At 45.8% G+C, this 20312-nt stretch overlaps 1 protein-coding gene across 1 annotated transcript in view; it reads left to right on the top strand.

Moving 5' to 3' along the window:
- The window catches only part of LOC146178770 (lysosomal alpha-mannosidase-like), a 32193-nt gene that overhangs the window by 11203 nt on the left and 678 nt on the right, over nt 1-20312 (top strand). Inside the window, exons 7-19 of the mRNA XM_084580022.1 lie at nt 1046-1106; nt 1634-1673; nt 2490-2559; nt 4104-4247; nt 5709-5834; nt 6758-6955; nt 9013-9234; nt 9580-9698; nt 10842-10946; nt 11419-11491; nt 12466-12552; nt 13286-13504; nt 17683-17814. Coding sequence (XP_084436148.1) covers nt 1046-1106; nt 1634-1673; nt 2490-2559; nt 4104-4247; nt 5709-5834; nt 6758-6955; nt 9013-9234; nt 9580-9698; nt 10842-10946; nt 11419-11491; nt 12466-12552; nt 13286-13504; nt 17683-17814 — 1596 coding nt within the window. The remainder of the gene's footprint in view (nt 1-1045; nt 1107-1633; nt 1674-2489; nt 2560-4103; nt 4248-5708; nt 5835-6757; nt 6956-9012; nt 9235-9579; nt 9699-10841; nt 10947-11418; nt 11492-12465; nt 12553-13285; nt 13505-17682; nt 17815-20312) is intronic.

Here is a 20312-nt window from a genome sequence, read left to right as displayed (position 1 = left end):
GCTCTGCGCTCATCCAGCCTTACCAACAAAAACAAATTGAGACAATTTAGCTAACATGACCAAGTACGAAGTATGTGCGAATGAATGCGCGTCACGTTTCATTTCCTTTTTGGCTCGCACGTATAGAGTTTATAGGTCAGTATTCAGGCAAATATCGGCAGACTACAAATGTTCAGGACCTCTTAACACATTAAGACGGCAATAAAACAGCGCTGAGTTTCGAATACATTGCGCACCAATGGGAGCTCATAAAGACGACTATATGCAATGCATAACACGAAAGAATGGCAGTAAAATTGGGGGATGGGCTGCAGCGATTGCTACGAGGTTCCCGTCTCACTTATCGCGATAAATTGTTGTTGTTGTTGTTGTTGTTGTGGCTGTAGGAAGAAGGAAAAGAAAATGCACGGGCCTGCTACTGGCCATATTTGGGAACACAGCGCGGAACAGGACGCAACACAAGAAAACGAAGGTAGACAGGACGGAGCGCTTGTGTTGCATCCTGTTCCGCGCTGTGTTCCCAAATATGGATTTGAACCAACTAGCCCAACAGCAAGTGCTGCTACTGGCTCTGTAGCTGAGCAACCTCTGCTGCCTCGTGCAGACAGAAGAGAACATAGAGAAGAAAGAAAAGGAAGACGGAGAGAAATACACGCGCCGCAACAGCAGCCGTCCACCACCAAAGCGGTGGCGAGTGCAATGACGGCCTACAACACATAAAAAATCGGTGGCAGGCCAGCCCCCGCCGCAAGCGCTGGTGACCTACCTGCCCCAACCCCATCAGGGTAAACTTTGATGAAATTAAAATAGTTATATGTCGAGGCTTTTCAGATAACACGCTGTTTTTCGATTTACCCTGGGAGGTTGTACTTTCTTGCACTAACAGGGTCTAGTTTGATTCATTCGTTTTTCCGAAATGTTTTAAGATTCCAGCATCTTCCTTTGTACCTTATTTCCATCATGTGCATGCTGCTTGTCATCCGACTCCTTACCGTGTTCCCGACTTCCTTCCGGCACAGCAATTTCACTGCTTCCTTCTATGCAGGCTTGCAAGCAGCTTTCGGTGCTCGGACCCGGCGTAGAGGTCACCAAGGTGCGAGCCCTGCGTGAGTGATGAGCCAGCCGTTGAGACGGTTTGCGGTTATTGTCAACTTTTCGTGCTCAACGAGGTAGTTACATCTATTCCCTTTTGCTAAACACATTCTTCCTGAACACTCCTTTTCCGTTTCCAAGTGTATTGAAATCATCATGAATATGCTGATCATCTGCGCCGAACAATAATGCCGACTGCTTCTTTGCATAGAACAGTGTCTCATTAAATAATAATAGGAATACTGCGCGACCACTGAGGATGATCGCTGTCATTCACGATGTGCGCTATATGACGATTCATGACTACCGTTCTACATGCAAAACTCGAGGAAGGATGACGCGACCTTTTCCATCGTGGCACTGCGCTTTGCACTACAGAAGTTTAGTCTTCTTGATTCTAACTTTTTGTGCCCGAAAAGTACGAATGTAAGTAAGCGAGAAGATTTTTTGGCTGCGTGTGTTATCTGCTGCCGAATAAATTTAACCTTACTTGCCTGTTCTGCAACTGCATAATGGTGCCGCTTTTTTCGCATACTTGCAGAGGAAGCGGTAGCACTACTTCAACATCACGACGCCATCACGTAAGATCACAACTACCCATTGCACAGTGCAGGCGAGGACACGATTAGCCATTCACGTTCATGGGCTTCAACACTCCGCAGCTCAGCAACCTAACTGGCGGTGTGGTCCAATTACCATAAAGAGCATCGTCAAATTATTCCATATGTAAAATAGCGCCACGAAAATCATCCGTCAGCAGTCGCATCTGTCTAGCCAAAACTACAATAAACAATCGCATAAACCTGTAATCAATGAAAATAGCATGCGCATATGGTAAGAGACCCATAAAGGGATAGTGAAAAACGCTGCTGCTGTAAATACCTTTCTAAAGTTAACGAATCTGAGACCCTACCCTACTTAAGGAACTAGCAAGTTATTATACAATAATAAATTATAGAGCAAAAAAGTAACCACACACAAAAAGGGTGACACACAACACACACGGTTCGTGCGTGGTTGTCTTTTTTTTTTGCGCTATAAAGTTTTAGTGTACAATATGCACCAACTCGCCCAGAAAAAAGTTTTATGACAAGTTATTATATTGCTAGAATTAGACTGTTGGATTCGATCAAGCAGTCTGCCTGGAAGCCTGACTGGACCGCCCCTAAAGAAAAGCCGCTCTTGGAAATGTGGATACATATGACAGCCCATAGAGCACTATCGGGAATCGGTATTCAAGTGTTTTCGATAACCACTGTAAGACACGTGTCATATGCTGCGCACGAGGTTTAAAGAGAATGTGCATATTAAAAGAGATCAGGAAGCGCTTGATATTTTCAAGTTACCGTGGTATCGCACAGTCAAGTGCCTCTTATGACCTTCTTGCTTCTGTCCAGCGGGACATCTGTCAATCTCGTGGCCAATGACTACGCAGTCCAACTCTCCGCCGGCATCGCCAGGTGTGAGGTCAGTGTAGAGGGCACTGGCGTGAGAATTTGGGCGCCCTGGTACGTATTGAGCGCTTGTGTCGTGTCGTCGTCGTCTTCTCTTGCCGTCTTCGTTTGTTTTTTGCGTTCGTTTACCATGACTATGTAGTCTATAGGGTACCGAAGCCTTAAAGGCAATAGCCTTACATGGCTCATGCTAAGTCTCGCATTGCCGAAATCTGTCCGCGAGCTGTGTTCACTAGATTCTGCGCGATATCGGTGGGCTCTCTCTGAGACAGAGCTCTCTCTCTCTCTCTTCTCTCTTCCGAGGAATCGCGGGCATTCCAAAGATCGCCGCAGGGCGGCCAAAAGGCTGCACGTAAGATGGCTGCTGAACGTAAGGTGCTCCCTTGAAGTTTTTCGGCATTGCTTTTTCTGCTTATACAGCGCTGCAATTCGTTACAATGCTCTCATTTTTTTCTCGTCTTTAAATGAATCCAAAAACGATAATCTTCTGCGTTCCTGGAGGCCCTGTTCAGTGACACTGATTACATGCAGGTGCAAGCAACCTAGGCGATGAAAGTTTTTCGTGTATGGTTGAAAAAAATATTCTCAAGGCTTTTTTTTTTATTCAGTGTATCGTTATATGGTAGCCTACTTTTTAACGCTCTGTAGAAACACTCTACTTTGCTATTAACAGTCAACAGAGAAGACATCTATCTCGTGCTCCCGTCGCCTCACTATTTTTGCACCTGCTTTATAGGCAGAAAACTCGCTCATGAACTAAAGTGTGGGGAAAAAACTTTTTGACAATGCCATGCAAGTTGCCAATCACATTGAATATTCCGGCATTGTTTTGCAACGTTTATCCCTGTTAGCCGCCCGTGGCCTTGTCATTGCCTTACACTGCAATACCGTAACAACCATTTGCAAGCCTGTGCCCGCGTGCACCTTGTAAGCCACATGACAATGTAATAATGCATAAGGGTACACTCACAATGCATCCACTGATAACAACATAAAGAAATTGAGTCGCTTGGAAGCGCCACTTTGCATTTTCTTTTGAAAACAAGCGCTTAATGAACTTATGCTTTGCTGGAGTATTTTCCAATACATACTGCTATATGGTCGACAGTAGGTGTTCAACCTACAAATAATCAACCTGCAAAGGTTTTTGAGCCAAGTCGTCACCGTCAAGACTACTGATCGCATCAGCGTACGGGACAACTTCTGGTGGGCGAATAAGTGCCAGCAAACAAACTTGCGAGCCACAAATCTGAGTCCAGTCACGTGGTGTCCCCCTGACACTTTTCTCATGTAGGTGCGCACCAATTCGTTCACTCACGCGTTATCGCCCATCCGTGGTCGTGCCTTTTGCTGCTGTGAAACCATCAAACAAATGCGAGGAAGATGAGAAACTTTGTTATGAAACGTAAAAAAGATGGTCAGTGGCTATTCCGCTGCTGAGAAGGAAACTAATGCGCCGGCGTTCGTAATTTCTTGATGGTGACGGCCACGTTCAACCGCGTTTCGAAGACCTGCGCCCCAGCTTCGTATTTTCTAATCGAAGACGACGGCCCGCAGGAGGTGATAAGGTCCTCCGTGTCTGTCTTGGCCACGAATCCCGGAGCCTCGCAGCAATTCCCGGAAGGCATTCAGCCGCAGCCGCTAGCCTTCTGTCACAGCCTCAACGAGAGCAGCTGTCCGTACAGCGAAGACCATTCTCAGGTGATGGCACAACCTTACTTTGAAACAGAAAAAAAATGAGACATTTGTAGTTCCATATCGAGTAGACTGAAAACTACTGGTGCTGGTTTCGTAAAATATAGTGCACTTCTCACAGCCCGTTGTATAGCAAGACGGTGCGGGCAAGGCAACTTATTTTATATAGCCCAAAATAACTAATGTAAGAAAGATAGACTAGGTGGCGAACGCTCATAAGAACGCTGGAATGAAACACTTATTTAGGAGATAGAGGCAATGAGGGCGAGGGAGCCGATGTGGAAGATACGAAATGATGACGTGAAAGATAAGACCATCCAATAAGGTGATCTTCTAGAAGAACGGCAGTATCGACATTCAGAACTCAACGTATACAGAGTCGCGCGATTCCTTCGGCATTCCGAAATTGGCGCATGCTCATATGTGACGTTTTCATATTCTGAGTGCACGCTAATAGTAGCTGCTAAGTTTATTTTATACATGAAAAGCAAAAAAGCGCTTTCTTTAGCAGCTGAAGTAGTCGGATGCGTTCATAATCCGAGCGCAATAATTAAAATAGCAAATACAGCGTATATGGTTAGAACACAGCAAGAGCTTTAATGAATTAAGCATTCCATATACCTCTTTTATTTGCTTAATTAGAAAATAACTGCTCTTTATTGATAAAACGTAAATGATAACTTCCGCTACAGTAATCCCCAATTCAAGTTATTGTACATTCTTTGATTCAACGAAACTCAATGCTCGTATGTCATAATATTCACTCTTTACTGTGAAGACACTGAGATAAATGTCCGCCCCGCCGGGGTGGCGCAGTGGTTAAGGCGCTCGACTACTGTTCCCAAGGATGCGGGATCGAATCCCGGCCTCAACGGCAGCTTTTCGATGGAGGCGAAAAGCAAGGCGCCCGTGTGCTATGCGATGTCAGTGCACGTCAGTGCAACCCCAGGTGGTTGAAATTTCCGGAGTCCTCCAGTACGGCGTCTCTCATAGCCTGAGTTGCTTTGGGACGTTAAACCCCACAAACCAACCAACCAAAAGTGGTGTCCATGCATTTAAACAGCATGTCCATTTCATATCCGGAGGATGTTTAGTGCATAATGGAAGAATACGATATGCAGGAAACATATTTTTGCGGGTCGGCGCATATATACCTATTTTCCAAGCATGCCAGGCAGCGGGATTCTTTCGTTACCCGCGTTGAGGAACCGTTATCTTAAGCTCTTTATATGTGTAAGTATAAGCAGCACCCTCCTCTTTTCTTCTCGAGATCTATTTTGCAATATTAGGTTTCACTGTGCGGCTGATAAGCCAACCCCATTGACTGGCTGCATTTGCCAAAGAAACATGGTTTATCCTTAACGTTTCCTCAGAACGAGATCCTGTAACAGAGCGCATTTTTTATTTACTCTGAGTCATGGCTACCATGTAGTCCACAGTGTTCAAGGTCTGCTGCGTGGCACGCAGTTTACAGTCGTCGTGTACAACCCGGCAAGCGTAGCCGTATCCAAGTACGTCCGGCTTCCCGTCAACGCTAAAGGGGCAACAGGCGTCACCGTTACGGCACCAGGGGACATCGTCGTCGAAGCACAGGCAAGAGTTCCTAATCCTCATTGTTTTGTACTTTAAGAAAAGAGAGAGCTGCATTTTCATGACCTCTGTCATGTTTCATTACGAAACACCCTGCATAGCTTATAAACTAACTTGTATTTCGTGGGAAAGCAGTTTTTCATCTAGCACTGTACTTCTACTACCATTACCTGGATGGCATAGCATAGACATAGCACCCGCCAATGTGCTACCTGAAACAGAGTCGCAAGTGGCGCTCTGCATGTTCACTGAGTCGGTGACTAAGGTAAGGCATGGGATAAGCAATGAAAAAGGGTGACTTCAGAGCAGAACACCTGACTACTAGCAACAGGTTCGCCTTTCAATGCATATGCACACATTGTGGCATAAGGTTTTCGTTTGAACAAATGCGTTATTGGGCTCAGTAAATTTTTACGACAAGAAACAAGATTACTGATCAGTTTCAGAAGCACATAGGCTCGACACAATAGAACTTTACAAAGATTGCAGCCGTATAGACACTTAATTAGGGCCGCATGTTTTTCTCATTTGCAATGATGCATAATATATTAGGGTATCTTGCATAATTAGATCACCTACGACAGCAAAATCATTTACAAATAATTTCTCTTTCTCGTGTTCAGGTTTCGGGTCCGTCATCCAAACGATGGCTGTCACGAAGAGGATTTCTTTGAGGTTGCGCGAGGCATAAAAAATAAAAAGCATAAATTGGAATATAATCACTCCTACGTCATATGTTGCTTGCGGTTTGTAGGAATATAAAATGACGCATGAGCTGTATTGTTACAGTTTTGGAGCCTTAAATACTCAAACTAATCTTTCACGTCAGTGCCATAGTTTTGTTGCTGAAACTCAAACAACACCAGAGATATTACCTGTCGATGTTAAGATGTTACCTGAACGATACCACATGCTTTTTTGCGCAGTTGGTGCCACTGCCTTTACCGAGAGAGCGATCTGGTGACAACGCTGACTTAAATACCACGACGGCACTCGTGTTCAGGGCACTTGTGGAACCACTCGGATTTAGCCTGTACCGTGTGGCGTTTGCTCCCAAGACCACTGCAACCACAGCGGATAACTTTCTAGCACTGGACAGACCTGAAGTCTTCATCGAAAATAAGGTTAGAGAACAAGAGACTCACGCAATATACCTGAAAAACAAAATGAGTTGTCAAATCACTAGCTTCTAGTGTCATTGTGTCTATCATTTATGACCGATTTCTACTCCAATTTCTTTCTACTTTAAGATAGTTGTTAGTTTTAGTCACGTGTACAAAGAAAGCATTGCAACTACAGATTACAGAAGCGGGCTCTCTTCAACGCCTTTACGTTTTAATGCGCATTTAATTCATTAGAGTACTTAGACTTAGTAATGACACCGACCTTCTCCCTTTCTTTTGTACACGATGTCAGTATATATTAAAGCTCATTTCGACTTGGAAATATTCTAATCTGAGTTTATTACATCCCCCCTTTTCGTTTCCATATTAGTTAAGCCAATATTTGCGGAAACTTTGCTGCAATGTCGTTCCAGCCCAGGTGTCAGTTTTATTTCTAAATTGTACTGGAAGCGTCTTGGGAAACAAAATGGCAGCTTATATAGCTGAATTCGTGCTGAACGTCGAGATCTGTAAAGTCGCTAGCAACGATTGGCGGGGATTTATTAGAAATTCGGAAGTCCCTTCGTGACCCTTTCTGTAAATATGGGAAGATGTCTGATGGATTGTGTTCGTGGATAGCACATAATTGGCGTACAAGGTGTAGGCCTCGTATGGGCAAGACGCCTTACTTACAGGCCCGATATGTCGTGGAGACGTAAGTATCGCAGCTTTCAAAATAAAATAACAGAAGTTAAGAACAAATTTAGATGTGCATGCTGTATACTACTAAGACGACAGCGTTAAGGAAGTGGCGAGGAGATTGATGCGGCGAGTAGTCAGACATGATACTGCTATTTTCTTGTTTTGCTGTGCCGACCATAAACTTCAAAATCAACCTCACTAAGGTAACTGCAGCAGACACCGGCGTAAATATCCGCCCCTTTTTTTAGCGAGCGAGATTTTATTAAAACATCGTCGGTGATGACCAAGCATGCAGTTCAGAAAGGAGAAGAGTCGAAATTGCAGTTATTCGAAAAAACGTCTAGTATGCGAGAAATTGATAGTAAAGTGGCTACTGTCGCAATCTGATACAAAATTGATGCTAGTAATCACCTATCTATCGGTATTTGCATCGATTTATATATCTATTCACTCATCTATCAGTATGTCATCCATCCGTCTACCTATCTACTCTCTATCAATATCATATATGGCTAATCTCACATCTATCCCTTATATATTTTCATCTGTCTACCTATAAATGAATATATTTCATCTAGCTACCTACTTGTATGTATGTATGTATGTATGTATGTATGTATGTATGTATGTATGTATGTATGTATGTATGTATGTATGTATGTATGTATGTATGTATGTATGTATGTATGTATGTATGTATGTATGTATGTATGTATGTATGTATGTATGTATGTATGTATGTATGTATGTATGTATGCATGCATGCATGCATGCATGCATGTATGTATGTATGTATGTATGTATGTATGTGTGTATGTATGTATGTATGCATGCATGCATGCATGCATGCATGCATGCATGTATGTATGTATGTATGTATGTATGTATGTATGTATGTATGTATGTATGTATGTATGTATGTATGATGTGCGTATGTATGTGCGTACGTACGTACATACAGCCTGTATCAAAAGTTTACAGCCCAGGCAGTCTACTTCTGAGCTATACTATGTGGCTCATAATGCATTCCCAGGTTTCCATACTTGCTGAAGGCAAGATTTTTCGTCCTGCCCTCTCCAATAGCTAGAACTTCTACGATTATTACAGAAGTCATATTATACGGCTTAAAAGCAAACCATTGGGCTGTAAACTTTTGATAAAGGCTGTACGTATGCATGCATGCATGCATGCATCTACCACCTGTCCATCGCTATCCTCTACCTGCCACGTTTGTATCTACATATAACATATCTGTTTGTCTCTACCTACCTATATATCTATCTAGCTTTCAAAAAACATGGCCACAGAACATAGTCTAAAAGCTACGGCTCTACGTCGTCGACCGAGCGGAGCTCCATCCTGCCCTTCTCGTGCAGAGGTACGTCCTCGAGCTCGACCCAGCGACCGGACTGGTGGCTCACGTGTCGTTGCCAGGAAGCAAGAGTGCCTCATTTGGACCTGTCAATCTGCGACAGACGTTCGCAGCCTATGACCAGCAGAGGCACGACCTGAGCGTCCCTCTCCCGGGTCACTACGTCTTCAGCGCGCATCGCGACGCTAAGGACATGGGAGACCTCGTCTCCTACCGAATCGTCAAGGTTGGCTATCCGTCTGTTTTTGCGGCCAGGGACTGTGCCATGGGTAAGAGAAGTAACATCGAGGTGGGCTAAGGTCTTGTGGCGCGTGTTTGGTTCTGTGTGCTCTGTACGAGTTTTGTATTTTTGGTCTCTGCGCTGAGCACAAGTCACTCCATGTACGTCTCGTACCACGCAAAAATATTTCACGTGAGACATGATCATCATTTTGCAACTAAATATCATTCATTTTTACCCAACTCGTGAATACAAAAAGCTATTTTCGCCCCATAAAGAAAGGCAGAACATTTCTTTAGTTCTACTGAACTGGAGAACTGACGAAGCCGCCATATTTTCTTCGTCACGCAGGGCCCCTTGGTTCAAGAAGTTCATCAGATTTTCAACAACTTCGTCACCCAAGTGATCGCTCTACACAAAGACTCTGACTTCATTGAATTCACCTGGACCGTGGGGCCATTGCCCGCATCGTAAGCCAAATAAGTGTCTGATATTCTAGGGGCAATGCCCATGAAACGCAAAATCAGTTGGCATTGTTTCAACACCTCTAAGTACTGTGCTTGTACAGGCGCGTACAGAAGTACACAGAACGCCTTGTGGTCTTCTAACTACTTTATACATTGCCGAACACAAATTAGCCAAATCATGTTTGCAGTAATCGCTGATGCACTGAGTGCATCGAGCTCCCTTTTTTTTTTATATCCACCTCTGTACACAGACATATCCACAGGCGATGTCGCCGACCCCCTTTCATTAAGTCCACAGTAAATCTCCTAGGCTTGATAGCTTCAAACGTTGACACTACAGGCTGTTAGAGCAAATAGTGGAAGGGATGATATATGTCTCTCAAAGGAAATTGCAACGGTATTTGACAGCTTGAAAACACATCACCTATCAGCGCTTAATCAAAGAGAGGTATTTCCACTGACTGTGATATACGAGAAGGAAAGAAGCCAACAGTCGGCGAGGCCAAGGAAAGCATTGGGGATTATGTTTTATGTCTTTTTTTTTAATTTTTACTTAAATAATCGCAGAAATGAGTAATGTAATCTGCTTAGGGGAAAGATAATTAAACACAAAGTAGAAGAAAAAACAACGTGCCGATGGTGGGAACCGAACCCACGACCTCCGAATATCGCGTCCGGTGCTCTACCGGACTGCACTGCAAAGATAAATTATAATATTGCGAGCGCCACACCGAACTGCAGGGTAACATGTGCAGTAACCGAGAATTCACACACTCACATAGAAAAGCATCATATTTAATGTGGTTAGCGTATATACAGCTATTTCACCAAGGTAAAAAAAAAAAACTCGCTTTTCAAAAAATATCTCAAATGGCATCGTTTCAGCATTAGCTCTTTGGCGCCCGTTCCTGGGTTTCGCGTCGCCCTCGTAACCAGCTTTGCAGCTTAACAGCAAAAATTATTATTATTTTTATTATTATTATTATTATTATTATTATTATTATTATTATTATTATTATTATTATTATTATTATTATTATTATTATTATTATTATTATTATTATTATTATTATTATTATTATTATTATTGCAATCCAGCAGCATAACGCTATCTAGGGAGCGTATTCTGTGCTCTACACCATGCAGGGTCACTGACCTCACGGGACAGGACGTGGTCACGCGTTACGAGAGCGGCCTGGACAGCGACGGCTTCTACACGGACGGAAACGGCTGGAAGAACATGTACAGGGTGTGAGTTTTCTGGCGGTGCATCACATCTATACAGTGAGGCGGCTACAAAGCAATCGCGGTAAATAGGGACAGCATCCTCCTCGCATCCTTTTCTTTTAAATGGTTAATATGTAATCACCGCCACTCCACGGCAAGTAACGCATTTATTCTGGTTTCTCTGCTGTTCTTAATAATAATCACCACTGCTGCCATTCGCCATTGTGCACATGAGCGTTGTGAAAATTGGGAAAGAATAGTGAAGTAGCGACATGCTGTAAGGCATTCGTGATGCTTTCTGCACTTAATGTGTAGTACGCCTTTGCCTTCCTTTTAATTCTCTTGCATGGGTCAAGAGCTAATCTGAGTACCATTCAAAATTTGTCCCTACTAATAACGTTTGATTGTTGAATTAGATGTCTGATATGAATCAGTCGTAATAGAAGTAAAGTCGGTAAATGGGGCATAATAGAAACTGGATTTCCTTTCTCGACAGGGCTACGCTCCAGGACAGCAAGCTACCCATTCCGTCTAACTACTATCCTGTTGTCTCATGGATCTACGTTCAGGCAAGACGAACTCCAGCTCGTCTGTGCGCACTCTCTATTTTAAGGAAGCTACGATCTAACTTTAACAATGCATGACCCGCTTCCTAAGAAATTCATTCTTTTGGTTTTTATTTTTTTTAACTATCAATATTTTGTCTCTATTTTGTGTAGTCTCAAAACCACTGTGTTTATGGAGAAACAGGTTTGACGTTAAGATACAAAATGTGCGGAAAACCAACCTCACTCGTCGTCAGACGGACAGAAATTAAGATCTTGAAGTGAGATCTCTTAAGCAGCATGCTATTAACACTCAAACATTGAAAGTAAATGAAATAATTGAAAAACTTGTAGCAGCTGGTGTGCCGAAAGTAGGCTTTAACTCGCGCTAAATGGAGGGGTTCAAGACCATGCTCCCTATATTAAAGTGGGTTCCACAGTCGTACACAAGCTAAGAGTGGCTTACGGACCTACACATCACATGCCAACTTGAAAAATCGCCGGTCATTAGGCAATGCTACCCTACCTTTATTCTGTAAGGAAAGGAAAATGATGCTCCATTAATCGCACAGTGAGTGTTTAAAGAAACAACAATGCGAAGAGCAAAGTTCTTTTGATCATTTTATCTTTCAAGTACTTGTCATACCATTACCTTCGCTTTTGAGTATTGGTTATTTTAAACCTTTTTGGCAACATTCGCACTTGTTATCTTGGAGTGCTGGAAGCTCACATGATATATATTAGCAGCTAACTCAAGCCTGAGAGCATCTTACCAAGCACGCGCACATGATTTATTTGGCGGCACATAATCAATCACAGCCAGGTGAAACGTTTATCTGGAAGAGCCGTACGTTCAGCCTCTGTGGACTCCAGAACTTTTTGACAGCGATGCAAGTTTCGGTCTGATGATTACTCAAGCAAAGGAAAGGCATAAAAGTAGTCAACGTTTCACGAGGCACTTTTCTCCCTCCATAATGCTGGTGCGTTCGTCACCATAGGACATCGCTCGTGACCTCACCATGGCGGTGATGCCGGACCGGCCGCAAGGAGGCAGCAGTCTCAGAAAAGGGCACATCGAGCTCATGGTAAGCGCCAAGGGTGCTGTAGCCAAGCACCTTGTACGTGGTGTCAAAGAGGCATATTCGAAGACGATAAAAATCCACATGGTATCATACAGGCTTCCTGGCTTTCTCAGCTTCCCTCTCCTACCTTTATGGCCTCTTCAACAGAGCAACGGCTATTTATCCTGGCTAGATGCTCTTCACAAGTCTGCTTCTTCCCCTAATTTCATCTGCATATATATATATATATATATTTAGTTCGCGTTCATCGTCTAACACGTTACACCTTACGCTTGTCCACAGTGCCTTAAAATGGTACCACCACATCTACTACTAGTCAAGAAATTATAGTTTAGAGTTTCAGACAATCCTGCGCTTAGGCTTCGGAGCACGCTTTAATGATTAAGCTTGTACTGCTTCTATCCTCGAGGTACCGGGGAAATAAAGCCTCCTCCTCCTCTAAAGAAATAGGCTGGTAACGACTTTTCTACGGCGCTGGAAGCAGCGTCACGCAGTTCTGCAAGTGACGCCTCCTTTTCAGCTTTGAGCTTCTTTGTTTGTCTTCTCTCACCAGGCGAATACTCCACTTATTACAAGTCATCATCATCATCAGCCTGACTATACCCACTGCAGGGCGAAGGCCTCTCCCATATTTCTCCAATTAACCCGGTTCTGTGCTTCCGGTTCTGTGATTACAAGTAACCAGCATTAAGTCAAAGGTGCAGGTGTGTAAAGCACGTACCTCAAATGCTGGCAGCTGCATCGGTGGCACACGACAAACGACGACTTGGGAAACTACGAGAGCATTTGGGAATCGAACGAGCATCCGCATGGAACCATGGCGACCGGAACCCACCGCGTGTTCCTGGGATCTGCAGCAGAAGCCCAGAGGACGCTCCGACCGCAAGCGCTGCAGCTCGTCTATCGACCACTGGTCGCGTTTGCACCTGCGCAATGGAAACCCCAGATGCAGAAGGTACAAAAGAGTCGCACCGCGCCATGAAACTTTAAACTGATTGAACTGTGCTCATTATTGCAGTTTATTGGCAGTTATAAGCAGTTTATTAAGTCCTTTCAAAGCAGGAAAAAAATGGTTCACCTTCTTTGGCAACAGCAGTTAAAAGGTGGTTTTGTGGCATTTCCTAGCGGAGGCTTCCAGATAGTTTCGACTATCTGGGGATATTTTACGTACACTGAAAAGGCACAGCAAATAACATAAATAATAAAGAAACCTTGAAGACCATGCTAGAAGCCAGAACCCTGAGGTCCAGCTCCTCCTCCTCCGACTGGCCGAGGACGCCACCAGGAAACAAGACCTCCAGGCCTCCGTCTAGGCGACGTCTCATCCACATGGACTTAGCGCCAGGAGGCCGGAGGGGGGGGGGGGGCGGAAGCCTTTTCTGTTGGACAATAATAGTTCATTCCCTCACTGACAACACACGGAAGCCGTTTGCTGAGGCGCAACGCAAAAGGCGTCAGTGTGCTGCGCTTTTAGTGCATATGTTAAAGGACCCCGGATAGTCGAAATTATCAGGAGCCCTCCACTATGGCACCGCCTTTGACTTCCACCTTTACCTTTACAGTGCGGCTCAGGTGTACGTCCACCAAGAATTGTGAGATACGGAGTCTTTATTTTCCTATTAATCAATTATTATTATTAATTCCACTCTCGAAGGAAACATCAGTTTCGGAATCGAAAATAATGCTCATTGTGTTATTCATACATTCGGGCCCCGCCGGGGTAGCGCAGTGATTACGGCGCTCGACTACTGTTCCCAAGAACGCGGGATCGAATCCCGGCCTTGGCGGCCGCTTTTCGATGGAGGCGAAAAGCAAGGCGCCCGTGTGCTGTGCGATGTCAGTGCACGTTAAAGAACCCCAGGTGGTCAAAATTCCCGGAATCCTCCACTACGGCGTCTCTCATAGCCTGAGTCGCTTTGGGACGTTAAACCCCACGAACGAACCTACTCTGAAAAAACTAACTCACCGCTTTCTGCATTTCACGGCAATCTGCTGCCAGTAGCCGAGTAGCCGAAGTTAGCCACTTTTGAGAGATTATCGCGCGTCAGGAGGGATTGCCATTTCGTAATTTTCGAGTTCATATGCTCCATAGATATCATGACGCCAAGAGAAGTCTTGCTTCAGCACTAGATTTAACCATAGTTCCTTCTCTTCCTGTGATCAATTCGCACTGATCCCTTGTTTCAAACGCAGTGAAATACACCTTGCACGTTAAGACATTTCCCATCTTCGCGGAACCTTGCGGCTTTTTCTAGTTTATCGTGAGCCACTGATATCTTTCATATTTAGGGCGTCGTCTTTACAATGCGTGTTAACCCATTATGTATACGGGAATAAGTCTGTGCTGTTCGCACCTTCCCTGTACGCACCTTCCCATTCCGAACAGTCCCATATGTAAAATTCAAGATAAAGAATCTCAAGCGCACGTCACGGCATGCAAGCCTCAACCTAATCATCTAACACAACCGTACCGCTCCAGCCTTTGTGGTAACGCGATAGCGTTTAATGCACAGCCCTGTAGAAAATCCGCCGCCGTCGCTCTTGGCTTCGTGAGCGAGTAATCACGGACATGACTTTGTTAATGGTAGTTGGAAGGTGACATGGGGGGGGGGGGGGGGGGGGGGCTGACCACCGATTCTTCGATGGGTTCGGCAACGCAGCGATACCAAATACAAAGCTGGGAGGAGCTAGCAATTCGGGTTGCTCCATTTAAAGTTGAAGGGTCGAATAGGAACACCTTTTAAAGGCCTCTTGTGTGTCTTATCAGGCACGTTGCTGCTATAGACCACGTAGCCCGTTTGTACGGATCTGTTATTATGGGCCTTAAATCGGTCGGGTGATCGCTTATAACCGGTGGCTGGTTATAACGTGAGATAACGTGGCAGCTTCAGACTGTATGGTAATAACGATGTCTGAGATTTTAGAGGCACAAATCAAGGGGCCGGATTAGACGAGCGGAAGCCGCGTAAACATTAGCGAGGGACCGAAATGAGGGCTGCAAACCGGATCCGCTAACGCTGTTACGTCGTACCATGTAGGGGTTCCTTTTGGAAGGTGTAGGTGGAACCTCACCCACGGTATGCACCGCGGGTTCGGGCCAGAGCAAAGCTGTGGGGTACCGCCAGAGCTCACTGCGGTCTTTTTCCGAATGCAGGAATACGCAGGTGACTAAAAGCACGAGTGTTTAATAAGAAACTACGTTATCCAATACTACTGCAATAATCCTCCACGCTTTAGTAGACACCATCGCCCTGCCGCAGTACCCGAAAACGAAGCTGCGGCGCCGTGCGCACCAGACCAAAGCTACTTACTGGTTCACGGCATAGCTGAGGGCGCTCGCTGGCCGCACGCATAACCAGGGGGTTATAGCACGCGCGACGCGTCAAGAAGGAGGGTGAGAGATGCGCAGAGCACATCTTGACGACACTCTCGCAATGTGGTACTCGAGACCTCGAAGTTCGTGATCGCTTCCGCCGATCATCGATTGGCATTGCAAGTATGTATTGAGTTCTTAATTCGTGCCGCTGCAGAACTATAACCGAGGGGATCAGTACTGGTAAGGATGCACAGGTTGACTCACGATGAATTTCTTACTGGATGCTAATTTTTTTTTTTTTTTGTCGTGTAGCCGAGGTGGCAGTACTGGCGCCGGCTATGATAGCCATATTGAGTTGCATGTATGGTAGCGTTCAGTGAACTGGAAGTGGATTTTCGGCTTCGGTTGGCATACAGAAAGCCGCCGGAATCATTCCTTAAGAGCGTCGAAAAATGGCGGCGGCATCATTCCACACTGTCTCCCTCTTTTCCGTGCGCGAGAAAACACAGGTTCGTGCAATTACACTCGTTGTCTGCTATCACTAAGCGAGGAAACCAAAGACAGCAACAAATTTCAGTAATATACAGGCGAGCACTCCATATCCCTGAATCGCGCAAGAGGAGGCGCGCGTTGTTGTTGGGAAACGTGGACGCTATCGCCCTATTTGCGATTGGTTTATAATTTGACGATGCTATTTGCTTGAGACTTGATTACATAGATAAATTTGTCACTATTCGGGTACCTCGCCGGAAGCCAGGGCGGCTGTCGACACTCCCTTCCGTGTATATTCAGTTAACCTCAAAACAAACTCACCTGACGATGCTGCCTGTCTTACCTGCTTACTGTTTTAATTTGTTGCTCTCTTTGGCTCTCTCGCCTAGTGATAGCAGACAATGAAAGTAAGTGCACGAATCTGTAATTGTAATGGCTCATCGCCCATCACCACCGGTGCTGACCTAACGATGACGGAGAACCCTGCTAAAAATCAGGCCCTCCCACCTCAAGAGCATCGGTGCCGCACTGTTGTGCACCGAACTCGTTACGCGCATGGGCTCGAGCAAGTGTACATGGTGCTCGCGTCTAGAACTCGCGTTCGCGGTACCCTGGTAAAAGCCAGGAAACCCGGAGAGAAATCTCTACGCACCTGCTGCTGCCCGAGTCGGTGGCCAATCGCGTGTTTGCTCCCCGAACTCGCCCTTGCGTCGAAAATACAATCCAATATGTCATTTAGAGCGGCCCAATGTTGACGCGAGAGCGAAGCGGGTAGAACAGAATTGAGGGCGCTAACAGCGATTCTCACAGCAGCTCGCTTCGAAAGAGGCGAGCGATACCAATTTTATATCCTTTCCCTCTCATAGTGATCCCACGGGGGGGCCTCTAATGGGGGGGCCTCTAATGAACAAGACAGCAGCAGAGGCTGCGCGGCCGTGTAGCTCATGGATCCCAATACCAAGAACTCTTAAAAGCAGAGCTTAAATGACCCCTTATTTTCCTTTCTTCAAAGATGAAGATGTATGTTGGACTGGCGACCAGAAATAGGTGAGGACAGAATGGCGCGAGGAATATCTAGGTCGCTGCTGGACAACCCTTCATCTAACTGGATGACACCACAACAATGTCGTCAATGCTAGCGATAGGCATTGATTGACCAACAGCACTAGAGAGATTAGCAAGCTGTTTGACGCACGGCGTTGCACCGGCTTCAAGGAAACAGCGCTATTTTCCCTTGCAGTTTCGAGCCATAGTTGCCAGCACAGGCAGTGACGCTTTGTTGTTAATTCATTTATTCGTCCCAACGTATAATATGTCCCATGCAGTTCTCCGGGCTGCGGTCTTCGCTGCCCACCACAGTGCACCTACTGACGTTAGAGGCACTGTCGCGAACTGAGGTGCTTCTACGGCTGGAGCACCTGGCCATTGATCAGAGCATGGTGCACGTCAACGTCACGGTAAGCTTTCTATAGACTCTAGCATGGGTGGTCCTCGTTCAGGGAACAAAAATATAAAACTTCTATTGCTGTCAACTCTTAAAGAAAGTGCAGCCTCAGAAGTGTCCGAGTGTGCCCGACAAGCGATTGATATCAGCTGATTCATCATCATAACAATTTGCATTTTGCTTACGCTTTCACTTCGTTCTAGAGTCCATCATATGGCAGCCAAGATTTCGAGGTTCGGAAAACATTACAAACTAAATGAGTTGTCCACCTTTTGTGGTTTTTATTTTCCGAGCAAAATTGAAGCAGACGAAAACAATAATTATCATCATTTCGGCGCTGTGAATCCACTTGACGCGACAGCGGGCGATGACGTCCATCGATTCTCCTGATGTCGTGGATAATTTCCTCTGGCCTGCAAGCGGGACAGCGCAGAGTGCAACACATGAAAGGGCCGTTCACAACGACTGAATGTAATCAACTGCGGAGTCATAAGAATCGGTTGACGGCATTCTCGAAGGGCCTGGCTAGACGGGCACCTTCCGCTTCCGCTTGTTTCTTGGAGCTGTCTCCGATATCATGTATCTACAAGAGCGTTATCAGCAGCGATGGAGTGAAGCTTCCGCAGATTTACTATCGTGTGGCCAAACTATTTGGAACAATACCTAGTCTTCAATCGTCATTCCTTGCAGTCTTGTCTTCATTACCAGAAAAAGCTCTCGACGATCACAGTGCCGGTGATGGACATCGTGTTTAGATATTTCAAAACAGTCGTGACGCTAGCGAATCCAAGCCTTCGTTCTTTTTTTCACCTGCGATCCGCTGCGGTGGCTCAGTAGCTACAGCGCTCGATTGCTGAACACAGTGGGCGCCTGGTCAACTCCCGACTGCGGCTGCCGCCTTTCGATGGAGGCAAAAAAGCAAGGCGCCCGAGTACAGTGTCAAGACAGTACCTATTGAAGAACCCAAGAGTTATGAATATGTGTCGCCTTCCGAAGGTTCAGAAGAGTGATTCGGCGGACGAAGGAATATGACAAGTCAGGCAGTATACGAAGAGGGAAGATATATTTACAGATTATATACAAAAGACAACTGAATTTACACTGGTGGCCTAACACAGAGCTGCCACAGCCCTAGCAAAAGGATACATCACATGCACAAAACATCTCACACAGAGAACCGCTTAACTCACACAGAGGAAAGCTTACGTGCCGAGCACGGTGTCGCCAGCTGTGCTCGACTGGACAAAACTCCTCAACCAGGTCTGATAGCTGCTTTTCATGGCAACGACAAACAAAGACATGAGGGCGGCCGCTTCACATGATCCGCCCCAGAATTACGCAGCCAATCAAACGCGTTGATTAATAAGACCCAACCACGGTGGGTTGGCCATAATCTCGGACCCAGGTCCTTGATTTTTTTTAATAAAAATGCAGCATGCGTGCTGCAGCTGTCTCCACTCGAGGGTTCAACCTCTCCCCACCGGCGCTCGTCCTCCTTTCTCTATCTCATGGTCCATTCCGCTGCCGCGTCTCCCGAAGAATCGCCGAGGGGGAGGGGGGGGGGAGGGGGGGGGGAGAGAGGAGACGAGGACGATATTTCGTTAGCCACAGGGGGCCAGGATGACAATCAGTCAGTGGCCATTAGCGGGAGGGGCTCGTCGCCGTCGCTGCTGCCCAAACCGGGAGAGGCGCCGCGGGTGGGCGAGGTCAGATCGCGCTTTCATTTAGGACAAAAGCTCGAAACTGCCCTACAAACAGCACCATCCTGCGCACCCAATTTTCGGGCTGAATAGAGCGCAGCTGGGGTGTCTTCGAGACGCCGTGTGTCGAACATCTCCATTAACTGCCCCGTTCCTTCGTTAGCGGCGCCACGTGGGGGACCGCTGTAAAGGAGGCAACAAAAACGAAAAGTTTCCGCATCCCAAGCGTGCTCGGGAAGCCGCCGGCACCGGAGGAGAGGCGCGAAAAAAAAAAAAAACGCTTCAATCCTGACTCCGAGGAGCTAGGTCCGGCTGCCCTTTCGACGCGGCGCGGGGCTACGCCTGTAAGCGCCAATAAAAAACAACAACAAAACTGCCGTTTATCGCGGCCTTACACCAAGGTCGTCGAAATTTCCGGAGCCGTACACTACTGCGTTCCTCATAGCTCCCTTTGCTTTGGGGCATTAAACACTATGACCAAACCATATTTGTAATGTCTCGCTTCAAGATGATGCTCAAATTTTGTGCTCGGAGAGCATGAAAGATCTTCATCCTCTTGATTGGATGACGGGACGTACTTACGTTGCCACTGCAGGCGGCACAAATCCTCTCAGTTTTTTTTATAGAACAACCATCATTGCCTATCGAAAAACAGAGACAACTTGAAATTTAAAAGGTCTGCAATACCAACAAAAAGCTAACACGTGTCAGTGACATATTTGTGGTCTTGTTCGAAAACGAAAATGAATATCAAATGTACGCTATGATGGCCTTCTTTCATTTTCGCTCTACCTTTCTAAAGAGATTATCA

This window comes from Amblyomma maculatum, chromosome 9 (genome assembly GCF_055883805.1).
Source record: "Amblyomma maculatum isolate TAMU_Amacu chromosome 9, ASM5588380v1, whole genome shotgun sequence".
Lineage (NCBI taxonomy): Eukaryota > Metazoa > Arthropoda > Arachnida > Ixodida > Ixodidae > Amblyomma > Amblyomma maculatum.
The sequence above is the reverse complement of the archived record's forward strand: the minus strand, read 5'-3'. Positions and strand labels throughout refer to the sequence as shown.